The sequence below is a fragment of the Esox lucius genome, chromosome 12, assembly GCF_011004845.1.
Source record: "Esox lucius isolate fEsoLuc1 chromosome 12, fEsoLuc1.pri, whole genome shotgun sequence".
Taxonomy (NCBI): Eukaryota; Metazoa; Chordata; class Actinopteri; order Esociformes; family Esocidae; genus Esox; species Esox lucius.
In genome coordinates, this window is record NC_047580.1 from 27714572 (window position 1) to 27733037 (window position 18466).

The following is an 18466-nucleotide window of genomic DNA, read 5'->3' on the forward strand; positions in this document are numbered from 1 at the left end:
TAACTAATAAGATTTACCTCAGAGTGTTTTATTGTTATTTGTATTTCAGTTAGTGGAGTAATTGCAATGGTAGATTCTGCTAACAGACAAAGAAATTAATTGGAAATTGCATAAAATTGTTGCTCTACAGTAAACAGACTGCTTTGCAACACAAGTGGTTTGTATTCTCTGGGCGTCGGGGTTTATTTAAATTTTTTCTCTGTCATGGAATAAGTGATGTTTCAGAACAATTTAAATTGGTAACAAAAATATTTTGAAAACTTGAGCCTAGAAGGTTCTATCTGACATTTTGGTAAAAAAAAAAAAAAAAAGGTTATTCTCTTAAGGTTTCTCTTCAATGTGATATAATGTACATCCGATAAGTCAATGGAAAAAAAGGAAAAAAGGCAAGATATGTTATCTGTGCAAACGCTCTTTGAAGTTAATGCTATAAGGTTATATCTGCATTCCTGTCACACAGGGTGTCAATAAAAAGCAATGTACATTATTGAGTCATGAAGAAACCGTCACAAAACATTTCTGAAAACACTTGAAAATACTTACGATCTGAAAACCATATATATTAGCAGATAGAACCTTATGGTCCCTTATCTTCAATTACTTACAGTGGATATAAAAAGTCTACATACCCTTGTTAAAATGCCAGGTTTTTGTGATGTAAAAGAATGAGACAAAGATAAATCATATCAGAACTTTTTCCACTCTAAATACACTCAACTAAAGGATTATTAGGAACACCTGTTCAATTTCTCATTAATGCAATTATCTAAACAACCAATCACATGGCAGTTGCTTCAATGCATCTCGGGGTGTGGTCCTGGTCAAGACAATCTCCTGAACTCCAAACTGAATGTCAGAATGGGAAAGAAAGGTGATTTAAGCAATTTTGAGCGTGGCATGGTTGTTGGTGCCAGACGGGCCGGTCTGAGTATTTCACAATCTGCTCAGTTACTGGGATTTTCACGCACAACCATTTCTAGGGTTTACAAAGAATGGTGTGAAAAGGGAAAAACATCCAGTATGCGGCAGTCCTGTGGGCGAAAATGCCTTGTTGATGCTAGAGGTCAGAGGAGAATGGGCCGACTGATTTAAGCTGATAGAAGAGCAACTTTAACTGAAATAACCACTCGTTACAACCGAGGTATGCAGCAAAGCATTTGTGAAGCCACAACACGCACAACCTTGAGGCGGATGGGCTACAACAGCAGAAGACCCCACCGGGTACCACTAATCTCCACTACAAATAGGAAAAAGAGGCTACAATTTGCACAAGCTCACCAAAATTGGACAGTTGAAGACAGGAAGAATGTTGCCTGGTCTGATGAGTCTCGATTTCTGTTGAGACATTCAGATGGTAGAGTCAGAATTTGGCGTAAAAAGGAATGAGAACATGGATCCATCATGCCTTGTTACCACTGTGCAGGCTGGTGGTGGTGGTGTAATGGTGTGGGGGATGTTTTCTTGGCACACTTTAGGCCCCTTAGTGCCAATTGGGCATCGTTTAAATGCCACGGCCTACCTGAGCAATGTTTCTGACCTGTCCATCCCTTTATGACCACCATGTACCCATCCTCTGATGGCTACTTCCAGCAGGATAATGCACCATGTCACAAAGCTCGAATCATTTCAAATTGGTTTCTTGAACATGACAATGAGTTCACTGTACTGAAATGGCCCCCACAGTCACCAGATCTCAACCCAATAGAGCATCTTTGGGATGTGGTGGAACGGGAGCTTCGTGCCCTGGATGTGCATCCCACAAATCTCCATCAACTGCAAGATGCTATCCTATCAATATGGGCTAACATTTCTAAAGAATGCTTTCAACACCTTGTTGAATCAATGCCACGTAGAATTAAGGCAGTTCTGAAGGCGAAAGGTGGTCAAACACAGTAATAGTATGGTGTTCCTAATGATCCTTTAGGTGAGTGTATAAAGTGAACAATTCAATTGAAAAACAAACTGAAATCTTCAAGGGGGGAAAATGAAAAATAAAAACCTTTCAATAACCTGGTTGCATAAGTGTTCACACCCTCTTATAACTGGGGATTTGGCTGTGTTCAGAATTAACCAATCACATTTAAACTCATGTTAAATAGAAGTCATTACACACCTGCCATAATTTAAAATGACTCTGATTAATCACAAATAAAGTTCAGCTGTTCTGGATTTTCCTGACATTTTCTTAGTTGCATCTCAGAGCAAAAGCCATGGTCCGCAGAGAGCTTCCAAAGCATCAGAGGGATCTCATTGTTGAAATATATCAGTCAGGAGAAGGGTACAAAAGAATATCTAAAGCATTAGATATACCATGGAACACGGAGAAGACCGTCATCATCAAGTGGAAAAAATATGGCACAAAAGAGACATTACCAAGAACTGGACGTCCCTCCAAATTGATGAAAACACAAGAAGAAAACTGGTCAGGGAGGCTTTCAAGAGGACTACAGCAACATTAAACGAACTGCAGGAATTTCTGGCAAGTACTGACTGTGTGCTACATGTGACAACAATCACCTGTATTCTTCATATGAATGGGCTATGAGGTAGGGTGGGAAGACGGAAGCCTTTTCGAACAAAGAAAAACACCCAAACCCGGCTGTAGTTTGCAAAAACAAACATCAAGTCCCCCAAAAGCCCGTGGGAAAATGTGTTATGATCTGATGAAACCAAGGTTTAACTTTTTGGCCATAATTCCAAAAGGTATGTTTGGCACAAAAACGACACAAAGAACACCATACTCACAGTGAAGCATGGTGGTGGCAGCATCATGCTTTGGGGCTGTTTTTCTTCAGCTGGAACCGGGGCCTCAGTCAGGGTGGAGGGAATTAGGAACAGTTCCAAATACAAGGCAATTTCGGCACAAAACCTTCAGGCGTCCGTTAGAAAGCTGAAGAGGAAGTTCATCTTTCAGCACGACAACGACCCAAAGAATACATCCAAATCCAAAAAGCATGGCTTCACCAGAAGAAGATTAACGTTTTGGAATGGCCCCGCCAGAGCCCAGACCTGAATCCAATTGAACATCTGTGGGATGATCTGAAGAGGGCTGTGCAGGGGAGATGTACTCGCAATCTGACAGATTTGGAGAGCTTTTGCAAAGACGAGTAGGCAAATAATGCCACGTCAAGATGTGCCATGCTATTAGACTCCTACCCAAAAAGACTGAGTGCTGTAATAACATCAAAAGGTGCATCAACAAAGTATTAGTTTAAGTGTGTACACTTATTATTATTATTATTACTTCCCCATCAAAGATTTCAGTTTGTTTTTCAATTGAATTGTTCATGTTATAGGTCACATTAAAGGTGGAAAAAGGTCTGACATGATTTACAGTGGGGAGAACAAGTATTTGATACACTGCCGATTTTGCAGGTCTTCCTACTTACAAAGCATGTAGAGGTCTGTAATTCTTATCATAGGCACACTTCAACTGTGAGAGACGGAATCTAAAACAAAAATCCAGAAAATCACATTGTATGATTTTTTAATAATGAATTTGCATTTTATTGCATGACATAAGTATTTGATCACCTACCAACCAGTAAGAATTCCGGCTCTTACAGGCCTGTTAGATTTTCTTTAAGAAGCCCTCCTGTTCTCTACTCATTACCTGTATTAACTGCACCTGTTTGAACTCGTTACCTGTATAAAATACACCTGTCCACACAATCAAACAGACTCCAACCTCTCCACAATGGCCAAGACCAGAGAGCTGTGTAAGGACATCAGGGATAAAACTGTAGACCTGCACAAGGCTGGGATGGGCAAGTACAAGACGGTCAATCTCCCTCGGTCTGGGGCTCCATGCAAGATCTCACCTTGTTGGGCATCAATGATCATGTGGCAGGTGAGGGATCAGCCCAGAACTACACGGCAGGACCTGGTCAATGACCTGAAGAGAGCTGGGACCACAGTCTCAAAGAAAACCATTAGTAACATACTACGCCGTCATGGATTAAAATCCTGCAGCTCACGCAAGGTCCCCCTGCTCAAGCTAGCTCATGTCCAGGTCCATCTGAAGTTTGCCAATGACCATCTGTATGATCCAGAGGAGGAATGGGAGATGGTCACGTGGTCCGATGAGACAAATATAGAGCTTTTTGGTCTAAACTCCACTCGCCTTGTTTGGAGGAAAAAGAAGGATGAGTACAACCTCAAGAACACCATCCCAACTGTGAAGCATGGAGGTGGAAACATCGTTCTTTGGGGATGCTTTTCTGCAAAGGGGACAGGACGACTGCACCGTATTGAGGGGAGGATGGCTGGGACCATTTATCACTAGATCTTGACCAACAACCTCCTTCCCTCAGTAAGAGCATTGAAGATGGGTCGTGGCTGGGTCTTCCAGCATGACAACGACCCGAAACACACTAGGCAACTAGGGAGTGGCTCCGTAAGAAAAATCCCTGCTACAGTGTGTGCAAACCTGGTCAAAAAGGTGAGGGCCTTATTGGATTTAGAAAGTTAGAATTCAACACAAAACATTAGGTTTTGACATTTGGGATGTAAAACGATACAAAATCCGCTTTGTGCTGATAGAACATTTAAGTCCTTATGTCTTAAACAGGTTTCACTCAATTTGTCTTCCAATAATATTTTTTGAACTGTTTTAAAAGCTGGATTTCATTTGACTTTAATCCAGTTTTTCCCTAATTTCAAGATATCCAATTTGTAATCAATGCCTTGCTTCATTGCAGCAACTTCCAAACAGACCTGGGACAGTTGGTGTCAAAATATATTTGTCCTGTGAAGCACATCCTATGCAGATTTGGTCCTTATCACGCTCAACCAAGACGTCTATACCAGATTCCTTTTGAGCCAGAAGGAACACACTCTCCCACAGCTCACATGTGCCTGAGCTACCACAAGGAATCACTTGGGTGCGACGAGTTAAGGTAACTATATTGGAACACGAAACTCCCAAACCCGGACTGTGCAGGCCAATTTCCCACTACTGATCCGTAAGCAGGATTCAAACCAGTTTCTCACAATAAAACTGTTAGGCAATTTCACCTGATGTTGGCAAGAGAAAAGCGAACTGCCAAACAAACCTCAACATTTTCATTGTTAATCATGCAATGGGAAAGTATTTCTGTTCCACACATAAGCCAACTAGTATACATGTACACCTCTATTCCTTGGAATGGGAAACCAATAAAATAACTCTGTGTGATTAATTTACCGCCTTTGCCATCCTAAACGTACATTTCGAGCTCAACTCTACAACATCCCCAAACACAATGTTTACATTCTTGTTTTCTACTTCTCCCCAGACTAAATAAGGAACGTATAAAGCTTTGCATTTACATTCACACCCTGGGCACATAATAGGACTGAGTGTTGAGTAAACACCTTTGATTGCTTTATGGCTGTCCTTCTAACCGTCCGCTATAGCAGCCATAGAAATAGCAGTCCTGTCTGTCTGTCTGCAAGCCTGCCTGTCTGACTCCCTCCTCTGTTTTGTTCTGGGAAATCCAGGCTTGGCAGTAGCCTAATCTTTTCCTTGCTAGCCCTGTAATAAACCACAGGTCGCTTCATTAGCCTGCGCTCACACATTGATTGATTGCTGCCAGTCACAGAAACCCCATCCTACCCTTTCCTCTCCCTTAACCCACAAAATGAGCCCCTTTTTAAGCTACTAGGCATCACAGTATTAAAGGAGAGTATTCACAGGGAGCCAGAGAGGGGAGTGGCACACACTCTGTAACATGGGCAATGTAACAGTGTTCCTTTTGTATAAATGCTTAGGTCAAAATCGATTCATGGGATGCACTTCACGGTCTCTATACATCTTATTCTTTAAAGAGTGTGAAAATGAACGAACAAGAGGATTCGACAATGAGCTGTTGATTCAAATGTATATATGGTTGGCAATGCACCACGATTGGTAACGTAACTGTATTTATTCATCATTTGATTGTGGTTTTGTCTTTATAGCATTATATTTTTTATTATAAGTCAGCCATAATCATCTAATTTATAATTGTGTGCTCGATATTATAGTAGTCCTTGGCACAAATGTATTACTTTATGTTTATATTACAGGAAAGTTAATTATTCTTTTCAGAAACATTATCTTTCATGTGGTGATGTTCATAGTATGCCCAGAGGACCAGAAACCAATGGAAACGCGTTACATCAGTGATATACAGCAGGAATTTGATAAGACATTATGTATGTGTGGCTTTTCATCCTCTGGTTCAGCACTGGTCTGAAGTACCTTTCCAAATCTCCCCTTAATATCTACAAATGTATGAGCGATCCTTCACAATAGCGTTTGATGGAGGAAAAGAGGAATGGAGCGAACCAGAGGCGCAATGTGCTGGATGGTGTTCAGCTGCAGTAATAAAGTCGGTAATATCACTATATCGCTCTCCTCTCCCAAGAATTGCTATAAACCTATTTCAAAAAAATTGCACCCTTATATTTGTGGGAGACAGTTAGCTCATCTTGGTGACAGGGCAAACTTTTAGGGTTGAATTATGCCATTGTGATTCGGCAGAGTTTATCAGAGCAGGTCAATTGCTCACAGTGCAGGCCGGTATCTCAGCCAGCCCAGTGCACTGCCTGATGCCAGACCACTGCCTGATGCCACTGCAGATAAGAGACTCAAGATGGTGCACAAACACAGTTACACAAGCGCGCACGCACGCACGCACAGGCGCACGCACACAACACGGCTCTCGCTCCCTCCCACATAATTAACCATTAAAGCCGACCAGCAAATAAGATGATTTTCTTTCAGTTTCCGAACCGTTACCCAAATTTGGGCTTTGTCACTGTCAAAATTACAGCCGGAGTGTCAATATGAACGGTGGGCGTGTTCACAGTAACTGTTTGTTAAGGTCTCCAGTACAAGTTTAGTTTCTGTTACCCAGATTGAAACAAAAACACAGTTCTGTTCTCGCTAGAATAAGCATAAACCTTCCCATGACTTTCTGTCATGAATAATGATCAATGTGGGCTGTTTGCAGACCGCAGACACACTCTGCTCAATGTGCCTGTAGGCGGGAGGGAACCAGGCAGCACATTCCTCTCTGAACCAAGAGAGCATAGACAGAGACCCCTCATGATCTGAGCCAGAGTTGGAGATGATCCTCTCAAAGCTAAGGCCTGGAGGTTGTGTGTGTGTGTGTGTGTGTGTGTGTTTAGAGTTGACATGGCAACCATGAGCCTGCAGAATCACAGAGATAAATCCAAGCGACCACACCCAGCTCGGCATATGTAGTGAAGCAGGAGGAAGAACACTTATGTGCTTATGATACCTAAGGTTTGGACAAATGGGTACTTTAGATGTGTATACTCTCTGTGTGTTTAGGCAACATCTATCATTTACAGAGTTAAATGACTGACTGGTATTTTCAATACTATTCATTTCCTAAATGTCCACGGTTAATTTATATGTATATATATATATATAATTTGTTTATTAAATTTTTTATTCAAAACAGCACAATTAGCTCTATGATATAATCAAGAAAACGTTTTTGGATGAGGGTTTACATTATTGGATAAGGAAGAAAAATATGGGGACACAAATGTGTACGATTATATGAAGCAATGACAACAGAGTTTTGTGGAGTGATTACACGTTTTTGTTGTATGCTGTAAAACATATGCTAATCAAAAAAATAAATAATTAAACATACAACTACTATTTCTATTTTGTCACTTCCTGAATACTACATTCAGATATCCACCATCTCAACATGGCCCGTGTTCTCAATGACATGGCATGAATCATGTGTAACCAGTACAGGGTCCAAATAAAAAAAGAATCTGTGTGTAGGACTTTGCAGATGTACAGTACGTCTCAATGTAACAGGAAATAAAAGAGGGGGGAAGAAACTGGCCTTTCATCATCTCCCCCAAATCGGAGGAGGAAATGAATGGATGCCCTCCGGCAGGGAACGGGGGAAGGAAATTCAGGGCCTGATGAGGTCCCCAAAGGATGTGTCTGGACACTGCCGGAACCTTCTGGGCTGGGCCATTGCCAAGATGGAGGGGCTGCATCGGAGCATGTAGGCAACATTCAAACGGACACATGTGTACAGTTTCCATTCACAAACAAGCATGCAAACACATGCCCGGATACACACTCACGCACACGCCACTGACACAATGTATTAATTGAGCCATCGTGCAGGCACACAAGAGATCAGGAAATTCATGAAAACACACTACAAAAAACGACAACAAAAACCACGACGACACCTACGAAAACAACCAAAAGGTACGAGACTTCCTCCAAACTAAACAACCCATACCAGCTGTTGTTTTGGCCACAGCACATGCCTTGGCACACGCACGTGGCTCTATGACTGCCACAGGTAAGAGAGAGTAGACAAGACAGGAAGCAACGAGTCATGGCTCGGAGCTTCTGGATTTGCCCCTTTTGTTTTTCCGTCGAAGGCATGTAGGAGTAGGGATAAGTGTTCTTCCTCCGGGGCCAGAGGTCTTATGAAGGTTGAGGGGGTGTTGTCAACGTACAAGGAAAAGGCACTCAACAAGTAAGATGGACAAGACTACATTGTTAACACGGACCCAGACCAATATTAACTGTACAGAATATGCTCCCAAAACATGTGGTTGATATAATAACTAACGAGACGTCTGAAATGAACCCCCCCCCTGTTGCCATCTGGTATCACAGACTCTCGTGTCAAGCAGCCAATCACAAAGTCCCCTTATTTCAAATGGAATCAACCCCTGTCACTAAGCCTCTTGCAGCCTGTGTCGCAGGGCCACAGTCTGAAAGAGCAATGCAAACGGATGTATACGCCATGTTTGTTGTAGGGTACACACACAACTTAAAGTCTGTTTCACTACATGGCAATGACGGACGAGCAGACAGTTTGGCTGTTTCCAGTAGATATGCAGAGATACACAGTACCCGGTCCTGCTGAGAGACAGCCAGTCCAGTGTTGATGTCATGGCTCCGGGCGATAGGCTATGATCCGTGTGTGACCTCTGTGATGTTGTTCTGGAGATGATCTCCCCACAGGCAATGGTTACCAGAGAGATACCAGAGCCCTGAGCGCCGGTCATTTCACTCCACTCAGAGAGTCACAAACTGAGGATGGCTTATAGCTAAGGAGATGACTGGCATGCGGCTCACTCCCAACATGATCACATTCACCACGTGACACAATGACTTCCCCCTGACCCAAACACCACACCAAAGAACAACACTGGGAGAACGGCAGGGATGTACAACTTTATGAAATTATACCTGAGCGGATCGTGAAATAATTAGATCAAAACAACAACAAATGCTGAGTTAGCATGTTTTACTTATTATGACATGAAGTGTCACATTTACAGCTAGAATTGCTCTTGAAAGAACTTTCATCACTCTTAATTGGGAATATTTCCCAGAACTGTATCTTAGCGATCACTGCTAGCCCAATGCTAATATTTAATGCCATAGTCAAATAACTACAGGTAGTCATGGGGAGGGGTGGGGGGGTAATTAAAAAAAATAAATAAAAAAAAACTGTAATAGATTGTTAGATAAGTTACAGTTGTAGTACGATAATATCCCTTTTCACACGGACTGTGATTAATTAAAAGTAACAACACTACACTATTAGGGGAAAACACATGCACTGGGAAGATGAGTCACTACAAACATCCATATCTGCTTTCCGCTGGGATGCATACTGTCGTTATCCTGCAGAACTAATCTGACTACAGTATAATGTGGAACAGGATCCTACTAACCTGTAATGACTCCCTCTGGCAGTGTAATAGCAGGTATTACACTACTGATCCCAGAAAGCCCTGCTTCCGCCAGTCTAGATACGCAGGCAGACAGGCAGCGTATCAGACTATTGGACATCATCAGACAAGACCATTTAGTTAGCCCTCAGAGATCACACACCTGTCCTCTCACTCAGTTCTGTTTTGGTATTTACTGCACAGGGTCCTATCCAGGAGAGCATGAGTTTTTTTTGCGAAAAAGCAAACAATTAAAATATTTCATACTGAATTTTGGTCATTTTAAGTACAATTAGGTAATACCTTCCTGTTTCACTGCTTCAGAATAGAACATAAAACTCCTTCTGCTTTTGGTTTAGGAGTAGATATTTTACTAGTTTGACATAAGATAACATATGAGTGGCCAGGTTAGTGACCTCTTGAACATACAGTATGTACTTGAGAAAAGAGAACCCTGAAAAAATAGTGCAGAGAGAGGATTCTGCTAATACCTTATTTTACTCTATTATAGTAATGATAGTCATGATATATTTCCTTTTACTAATTTCCTTGGTATCACTTAGTCTGGAATGAAGAAGCATAAAACCTGACTCAGTACAAATGTAACTAAATCATACTTGATTTAAATAGTTTTTAATCCTTAATCCCTGCTTTTTTAACCACGCATTATTTGGAAACTGTCCTGTCTAGATGTTCTTAACAACTACATTTGTCCAATCAGTCATGAAACCTTTTGTGTTTTTTCTAAACTAGGGTGTGTCTTCATCACAGCATCCAAAAACCACATGAACCTTTCGTGATGAGTCAGTTCATACAGGAAGCCTTTGGCATGGCGTTTTCTTTCACTACAGTTACACTTGGCTCACAGTAAAGCAAAGCTTTCTCACATACAAAGACCTCCCCGTCTGCTATTAACATGGGATGCAAAATTATTACGTTTTAAATCCAGCATTTACGGAAATCCCCGTTTCAGATACCAAAAAGTTGTGAAAATTCTAAAATGGTTTAATCAGATGTCTGCAATCTCAGATCCAACATGGATCAAGTAGATTAATCTGTTCATAAGCAAGAAAAAAGAAAATGAAATGAAATTGATATGTGAAAATATTTGCAAATATTTGATTATTCTTGAAGCAGAAGCACAATTTTCTTTTAAACATATTTATATACAGTATATGTCGTTAGAAAATAAATGTCTTAATGGCAAATACAATGCATCAGAATCGTAATTTCCTAAATTTTTTCACATTAATTTTCTTCTGGACATATGCTCATTAGAAAGACAGACATTCTTTTTTACCAATTACCTCTCATTACAAGCTTAGATGACACAGGATGCACATTTTTCATAGCGGTGTATGATTTACTCTTGCTCTGAAAATGACGTGTGCCTTGCAGTGACTGAATATAGCAATGAGTTAAGACAATTCAATTCCCAGTTTGGGTTGCATGCAAACTGTCCTGTTACTACACACATGACAGTGAACGTCAAGTTGCGTTTTTCAGGTGTTTAAGACAACACGTCACATTAAGCCATGGCTTGTTCCAAATTAACTTCTTGGGGAATCGGGTCATGACATACTGTACGTAACACACAGTTTGAGCAGCAATTGCTCAGATGCTAAACTATTATTGTACAGAATTGTTCTTCAAAAATTTAAAAGAATGGTGGTAAGTGCTATAAAATTAAGTGACATAATAGCTGTTAGCTGTGACCTTGTACAGACATTCCTAACCTTTCCCCCTAAGGCCTCTGGCCTAGCACATGCACCTGGTACAACATCATTACACAGGTTTCTCCCTTTGACAATATACTTATAAATTCCACATAGAGTAGACTGAGGCATACAACATTAATATGTTCTCTGGATCCTCTTAATCAAGTTGTAAGTACAACAGAATTATTCTATATTCAACACGGACACCTAAGCTGTCAGCGCTATTTAATGAGTTTCAATTAAGATGTTAGTTTCAACAGAGTGGCTTAGCACATGCAGGCAAGGCTGGAAAAGCACACCAATGGAAAATGAATAACAAGAACGGTCTTAAATGATTGCATTGCAGGGCGATCATAATATATCTCCTGTATTTATAATATTAGGATTTTTGTACACTATGATCGTTAATAGCAATATATGGTTAGTGATGACCTTTGACATTATGTACTAATGCCAACTGAAGAACATTTTTGAATTAAAAAACATCAGAAACCTATTTACTGTTTGTCAAAGTCAATTTATTTTTTTGTCAAATACACTACCATACAGTAATTGACACAAAAAATGTCCATGTTTTATTAGTTTCTATACATCCCTATATACAAACATTTTAATTTCCAAGCATCATTCTTCTACAATAAATGTTACTGAATTGATGAATAGATAAAACTTGAAAATGTCCCAGTTTAAAGACTGAGAGTAGGCCAAGATGGCAGAGTATTGGGTTTATCACATTAGGTCTTAATGTATTATAACATGTGAGGACTTGTGAAAAGTGCCAGCTATAAAGTGGTCAGAATTATTAAATCAAGAAACCAAAATGCAAGGTGTCCAATTTTCTCTTCCTCTGACGATAGGCATATGAGGTGTTTTAAGCCAGCTTGGACAAGCAATGGATTCAGCTGATTATTTGAAAAAATACTTTAACACTTCTTGCAGAAATAGCACATCAATAAAGACCAACAAAAATATTTGAACATATGAATAGTTTTTATTGAGATTGTTTTGTTTTAAATAATTAGAATAGTGGAGTCTTTCCTGTATGCAGCCTTTACAATAGACTAATATACTGAAAGTAAACAATGTTTAAATGGAAATGTAAAGACATTTGACCTGTATGGAAGCATAGATGCACAGTATGAAGTTCAGTTTACGTTTGTAATTGTTACAGATGACACCATTAGCACAATATTGTCATAGCTCCTGCTACTGCAGGCAGTAACTGCAGAGGGTTAATTTGCATAATACATCTTAATTGAAGCCCATTAAGGATTTGATTAGAAGAAAATCAGGTACACCACGGATAACTTCAGATTAATGTCTTGATTGTGTTTTGGCTTTATGCACATGTTCAATAGTTTTTCATCATCAAATTAGCATTCACTCAAAGCTATTCTATTTTTACACACATATGTTACATTTAATAACAAAACCATTTACAGCATGTCCTTGAAACTAGAGAACATTGTTGTATGTACAACATTAAGACATTCTTCTGTGACCTGGGGCAAATAGAAAAGATATGGATCTATATGGATGTATCTATTTGAGAGGCATATGGAGCGTGGACACCTGATCCAGCGCTGGCTTCAGAGCCAGATGGCCAACGCTTAGGTCTAAAACTATACATTTCAGCCAACGACTGTCAGGTAGTGATTATATTATTTCCTATGTGAGTAAACTGTGAAGGTGAAGTACAAGCTAAATGTGCTTATAACATTATTATAAGAAGCTTGGCAAGTGAACAAGTTCCACTGTACTTCATCACAGACAAATGTCCTTCATGTAATCAAATAGCAGGACCGCAGAGTATTAAGGTATAATGTCTACTAGGCCCTTACCCATTTTCATCTTCAAAGTACATTGAACTAACTGCCTTCGCGCTTCAGAATTTTCCCCATTTCGGTCTTTAAACCACTGAATCTGTAGGGACCTGGACAAAACACTGTGCCGTAGCATAATTTCTTTTATAGTTGGGATGTCAGGTAGAAATAATGAGATTTAGCCTGCTTGCAATAAACCCTCCCAATATTCTAGCTATTGTCTGGCTTAATGAGGAAAAAAATAATAACATGAAATAGCCTTTTTTTCTGCTGCAACGATCACATGGATACATTATCCACATGAATCGGCCAGCCCAACGGCATATCAAATTGTGCCATTTGCCTGGAAACTAGCGCAGGTCTCGGAGGGAACGCAAGGTGAACGAGCGGTTGCGAGCTGCAGTTGCGTTGCGACTGAGAAGGTTGCCGCTGCAACACTGCGCAGGCAGTCAGGCACATGCCTCCAGACCAAACATAACAGTCTGTTTTCCACACAACACAGGAGCTGGGGAGGGGAGAGACCAACCCGCTGCGGGGCAAAGGAGCCTGCCTTCTTATCACCCAGACAGGGTACCACCCTGTCTGACTACCAGACAAACAAAAGCCTCTCAAACTATTAGCTATCCACACCTGCTGTCACCTCACCTGGCATGGCATGCCGGCAAAGTGCAACCGGATGACCCAACCCCACACTATTCTTACACAAGGGGGGGGGGGGGGGGAAACCAAGCTGTCAAGACTAAGACAATAATAAATAAAGCAATGATCAAAAATACTCATTAGCAAACATGGGAAATATTCTTCCAAATAATAACCCAGTTGAAATTAGCACTCATTATTTGGTGGTACCAAATCATTTAATCTATTGTCCTTCAAATCAAATGGTTGCATTAAAATCCCTTTTCTTTTTACCTAAAACTTGGATAAACACCATCTGCCTTGATGATAAGATGTTTCCAGAACAAACCACTTAGGAGGAATTTCAGATAGCCACTTCCCACAAGCTGCTGTCACTCACTTACTGGCACTGCAACACTTAATGCCTTTGTCTGTTCTCCGATTTATCTTGTTAACGGCAAATTGGGGTAACAGTTTGAGGCACAGCTAAAGGTATTATAAAACCGATAAGAGAACAACTTCCACAGCTGCAAAAAATGTAACGTATTACCACATTCACCAGAATTTTATTGAGTCCACTTACAGAATAAGGACTAACCACTTGCAAGTGTACAAGTCTCCAACACATGTACTTTTCATTAAGGTTTTCTGATATTCCTGGCCATGCATATTCTTTAAAGTCACCAAAGGTTTCCACAAATGTGTAACGCAACTTAACAATTAGAAGTAAATGTTGAAAATAGCCAAATACTGAAGCTGGCCTTTAGATGAATGTCAGAAACCTCAAATTTAGAAAGAAACTATTAATAATACTACTCGTCAAGGAGAGACGCCATAAAAACCAAATGTCCCATAAATGAATGTGTTGCATCCGAGGACTTTCTCTTTACTACACCTTAAAAGATTGCAATTTCACTGAGGAATGGGCCTGCTACATCTACTACAGAAAATGAATCCTATTCGATGCATCTCTTATTTCAATACCCCTCTCTCCTTGTTCCCTTCCACACATCATTAAACATATTATTATAACATGACTGTCAGCCCGCGTCTCTCTTCACTCCATTCTTGCTCTGCCAGGTAATCAATTTGTCGTCACTCTCTGTAACCCCAGTAAAGTCATCAAGCGAAATGAGTTACAGCTGCAAAGAGCCTTCAAGAATACAGAGGGAAATAAGCGAGTGAGAGAAATGACAACACAGACCAGGAATATTCAGCCGCCTGATAGCACATCCCAGGTCTTGAAGATGAAATATTAATGCACAATTTGTTTATCTGCAGGCCCACATATCTCCAGTGCCGAGCTGTTAATTTTCTATCGGCACAGACAACGGATCAGTCAGTCATGAACTCTTCACAGCCATTACCGGGAGACATTTTGATTAAGTATTCCTAATGTAGTGGATAGGAAAGAATGAAAACACTCTGCCTGCCAACTTTTGATTGACCATTAAGCCACTGATGAATGTGCCTGTCAAAGAGGAGACAATTACCTCAACAATGAAGAAACTCTTCTGGAAGGCTTATTTCTCTATAGGGCTGACACATTTACCAGATTACAGACGAGGCAGCTGAGAGCTGGAAAGGGATCGCTTAGGCATCTTCTAAAAAGTTCTCTGAATAATTGTGGGTTGGGGACATGTTAAAGAAAATTGCCTTTTTCTGAATGGAATCTAGGAAAAAATATTTAGCTCGCAAATAATAATATAGGTATTTGAAAATGAGTGTGTGTGTTTTAGGGGTGTTTAGATTTTTTTCTGTGTGTGTGTGTGTGTTTGTGCGTGTGTCCGTGTGTGTGTGACAGTGCATGTGTGTGTGGACTGTTTATTTCACAAGTGTTTCACCATCTTGAACAGCGAAATATATAAATATCCACCATCATTGGCAGAGACCAATCACCATCTGGTGCCTACATCCGCAAACCTAATAAGGAGTGATAACTTCTAAACCCGCTGAACAGCTTCCCACCACCTCCGCTGATGATGCCCCTTTATACATCAATTCCTATCCATCATCTCTTTTGTTTTGCAACTATTTTGTGGTACACTGTGTTATTTTAATGGTGTTATTTTAACCCTCAGAACAAGGTCAAGGTTAATCATTCAGGTGACGTGTAGGGCCTGAGCATGAACACGCATTATTTTTGCAGAGCAGATGAACAAAGGATTTGGTACTGGTCTATCAGAAAGCAACCCACGTTTGTAAAAATTTAAACGGTTTGGCCACCCTTAACAGAACCATTACAAGAACACTGATGTCCCAGTAGTAACAGAGCTTGGTCTACTCCTGTGTTTGTATTTTGCACCTTGCATTGTAGATGTAAGCCTACTGTATGTATTCAGTTGACATAATCCAGATGATTGACGGTCAGGTATAACTATTTACATAGCATTTGCATTACACAGTTACAGCGTGAATTATTAGCTTAGGTACAATTCATCTATGAGAAGGAAAAAAAAAAACTAAGGACACCACGAACGCAGTACGACCACGCACGCAGTACGACCACGCACGCACACAATTTGCACGCGTGCACACAATGCAAACATACAAAATAAAGTGTCACGCTTAAAAACATTTAAATGTATTGGTAATAAATGGAACTTTGGTCGTTGTTTCAGTCACCCTCACACTCTCTTTTCCTCGGCGTGTGCGTGCATTTTGTGTGTGTGTGTGTGTGTGTGTTCTCCATTTGTCTAGGCTATGAGATATTAGGAGTTCATCCGCAGTTCATTCATTTCAGATAGCCTAGCCGAAGCTCACATCTGAAATATACTTTCACGCACGTCTGTGTGTTATTGTTTATGACAATACCGCACACTCCATTTTTTTCTAGCATAACAACTTTCCAATTACTTGGACGAAATTAAACACTAACGCAGACTACGTGAATAATTTCTCACCCACGCGTGTTCGGATAAAACACTTCCCTATTAATGAAAAGAAACACAACATAAACAAAACTTGCAAAATATTCAAGTATGACATTTGAATAAGTTCCACCTTCGTCATCCGGTATTACTGTCCCGGATCATCGCTATGGATCAGAGGCTAGTAGCTTACTCAAAACCTAATGTACAAATTCAAAGTACTATTGTTTTAACATAGACCAATGCAATGTCACTTTGGAAAGAAAAACAACTAATATTGTTCTAGATCAATATAGGTACGTGAATGTCCTCTTACCCGCAGCCCGTTTCGGCGCCTGCTGTTTCCTCCTTGGCATTTTTGAACTCGTAGTTCACGTAGCTCACTCTGCCCAGGTGAAATCGGTATGCCGTCTAGTAAGATAGTCCATGCAGAGAGAGCGACTCTTTATTTTGCTCTCAAGAGTACTTATCTCCTCTTACTATAAAATCCAGGGTCAAAACGCGTTGCCTGGGCAAAGCAGATATCAGTGCGGATATTCTTCTTTCACCTCCGTTCTTAGATCATGCAGGGCGTATTGTCTTCTTTTTTCTTTCCGTTTGGGTCCGTCAAAGCCATAGGACGACGTCCGTCAGATGCCAGTCAGGTTTTGTGCGCTCTGTATTGAATAGCTTATAGGCTATGGAAGGAAGAGCGTAAACGTGTGGGGATGGTAGACTATATCACGCACGGAGCAGGCAGCGCAAGGCGATGCCAGGAAACATCGATCCATAGAACAAACTGAACATTAAAAACTCCTCCCTCCTCGCCTGGACTTGATGATGGCAGCGAGACATTTGTTACACTAGATAACCATGAGTTTATTAAAGGGACAGGGGCCAGAGAAAACACGGATATAGTGGTACTGTTATGCCAACACAAACACACAAAAAAGTAGCCTACCCTGATTTAAGTTTGCTTTTGTTTTCAAAGATTATAGAAGAAACATGGCTTTACAAACTTAGATTACTTCCCAAAAATGTTAAATGACATTGTCTGCACATGTATTTGTAATGCTTGACTCCTGGTCATATTGCTCTTCCTCACATTGATCCTCACAAAACCCACCATGTTGGACCTGTGAGTGCAGGTGTTACACAAACCATCACATGTATATATATGTATGTATGTTATCTGTTTTTCCTGAGAGAATTGCTATGCTTGTGGAGGATAACGACCAACTGCTTCACCAGAAACCATTGATGTATACAAGTACACCTGCATGTTTAGACAAAGCGTGTTGTGTTCCTGTAGCGCAGCAACACATGACCTAATCAGGAACCAGGTTTAGGTGATATGATGGATGTCTTTGGTGCTCCTAAAAGAGCAACATGATCTCACAATCTTGACACAATGCCTCTTCATGGAGAAACCGGTTTGCCCCAGCCAGTCCGTGCATTACAAATTGCCTCCTAATAATATTCTATCATCCCGTTTATGTGGATGTCAGTCATCTTGCCCAGAATGCCAGAGACCTCCCCTGAACACGGCCTGGACCTTCGTGATCAATCACGGCTTTGATCCAACCCCAGTGTTACCTGTCTGACAGTTTTTAACACCCAACCCGGCAGGGCCGTGTGTACAACAGACGCCAGTGTGTGTGTGTGTGTGTGTGTGTGTGTGTGTGTACACAGTCACTGACTGGCAGGTCCCACAGAAACTCTGCCACCCACCTCC

The 18466-nt window shown here is 40.7% G+C and overlaps 1 protein-coding gene across 1 annotated transcript in view; it reads right to left on the reverse strand.

Annotated features, from left to right (window-relative positions):
* The window catches only part of LOC105013569 (teashirt homolog 2), a 45046-nt gene extending 27495 nt beyond the window's left edge, over nt 1-17551 (reverse strand). Inside the window, exon 1 of the mRNA XM_010875150.4 lies at nt 17069-17551. Coding sequence (XP_010873452.2) covers nt 17069-17108 — 40 coding nt within the window. The 5' untranslated portion in view covers nt 17109-17551. The remainder of the gene's footprint in view (nt 1-17068) is intronic.
* Between the last annotated feature and the right edge of the window lie 915 nt (nt 17552-18466).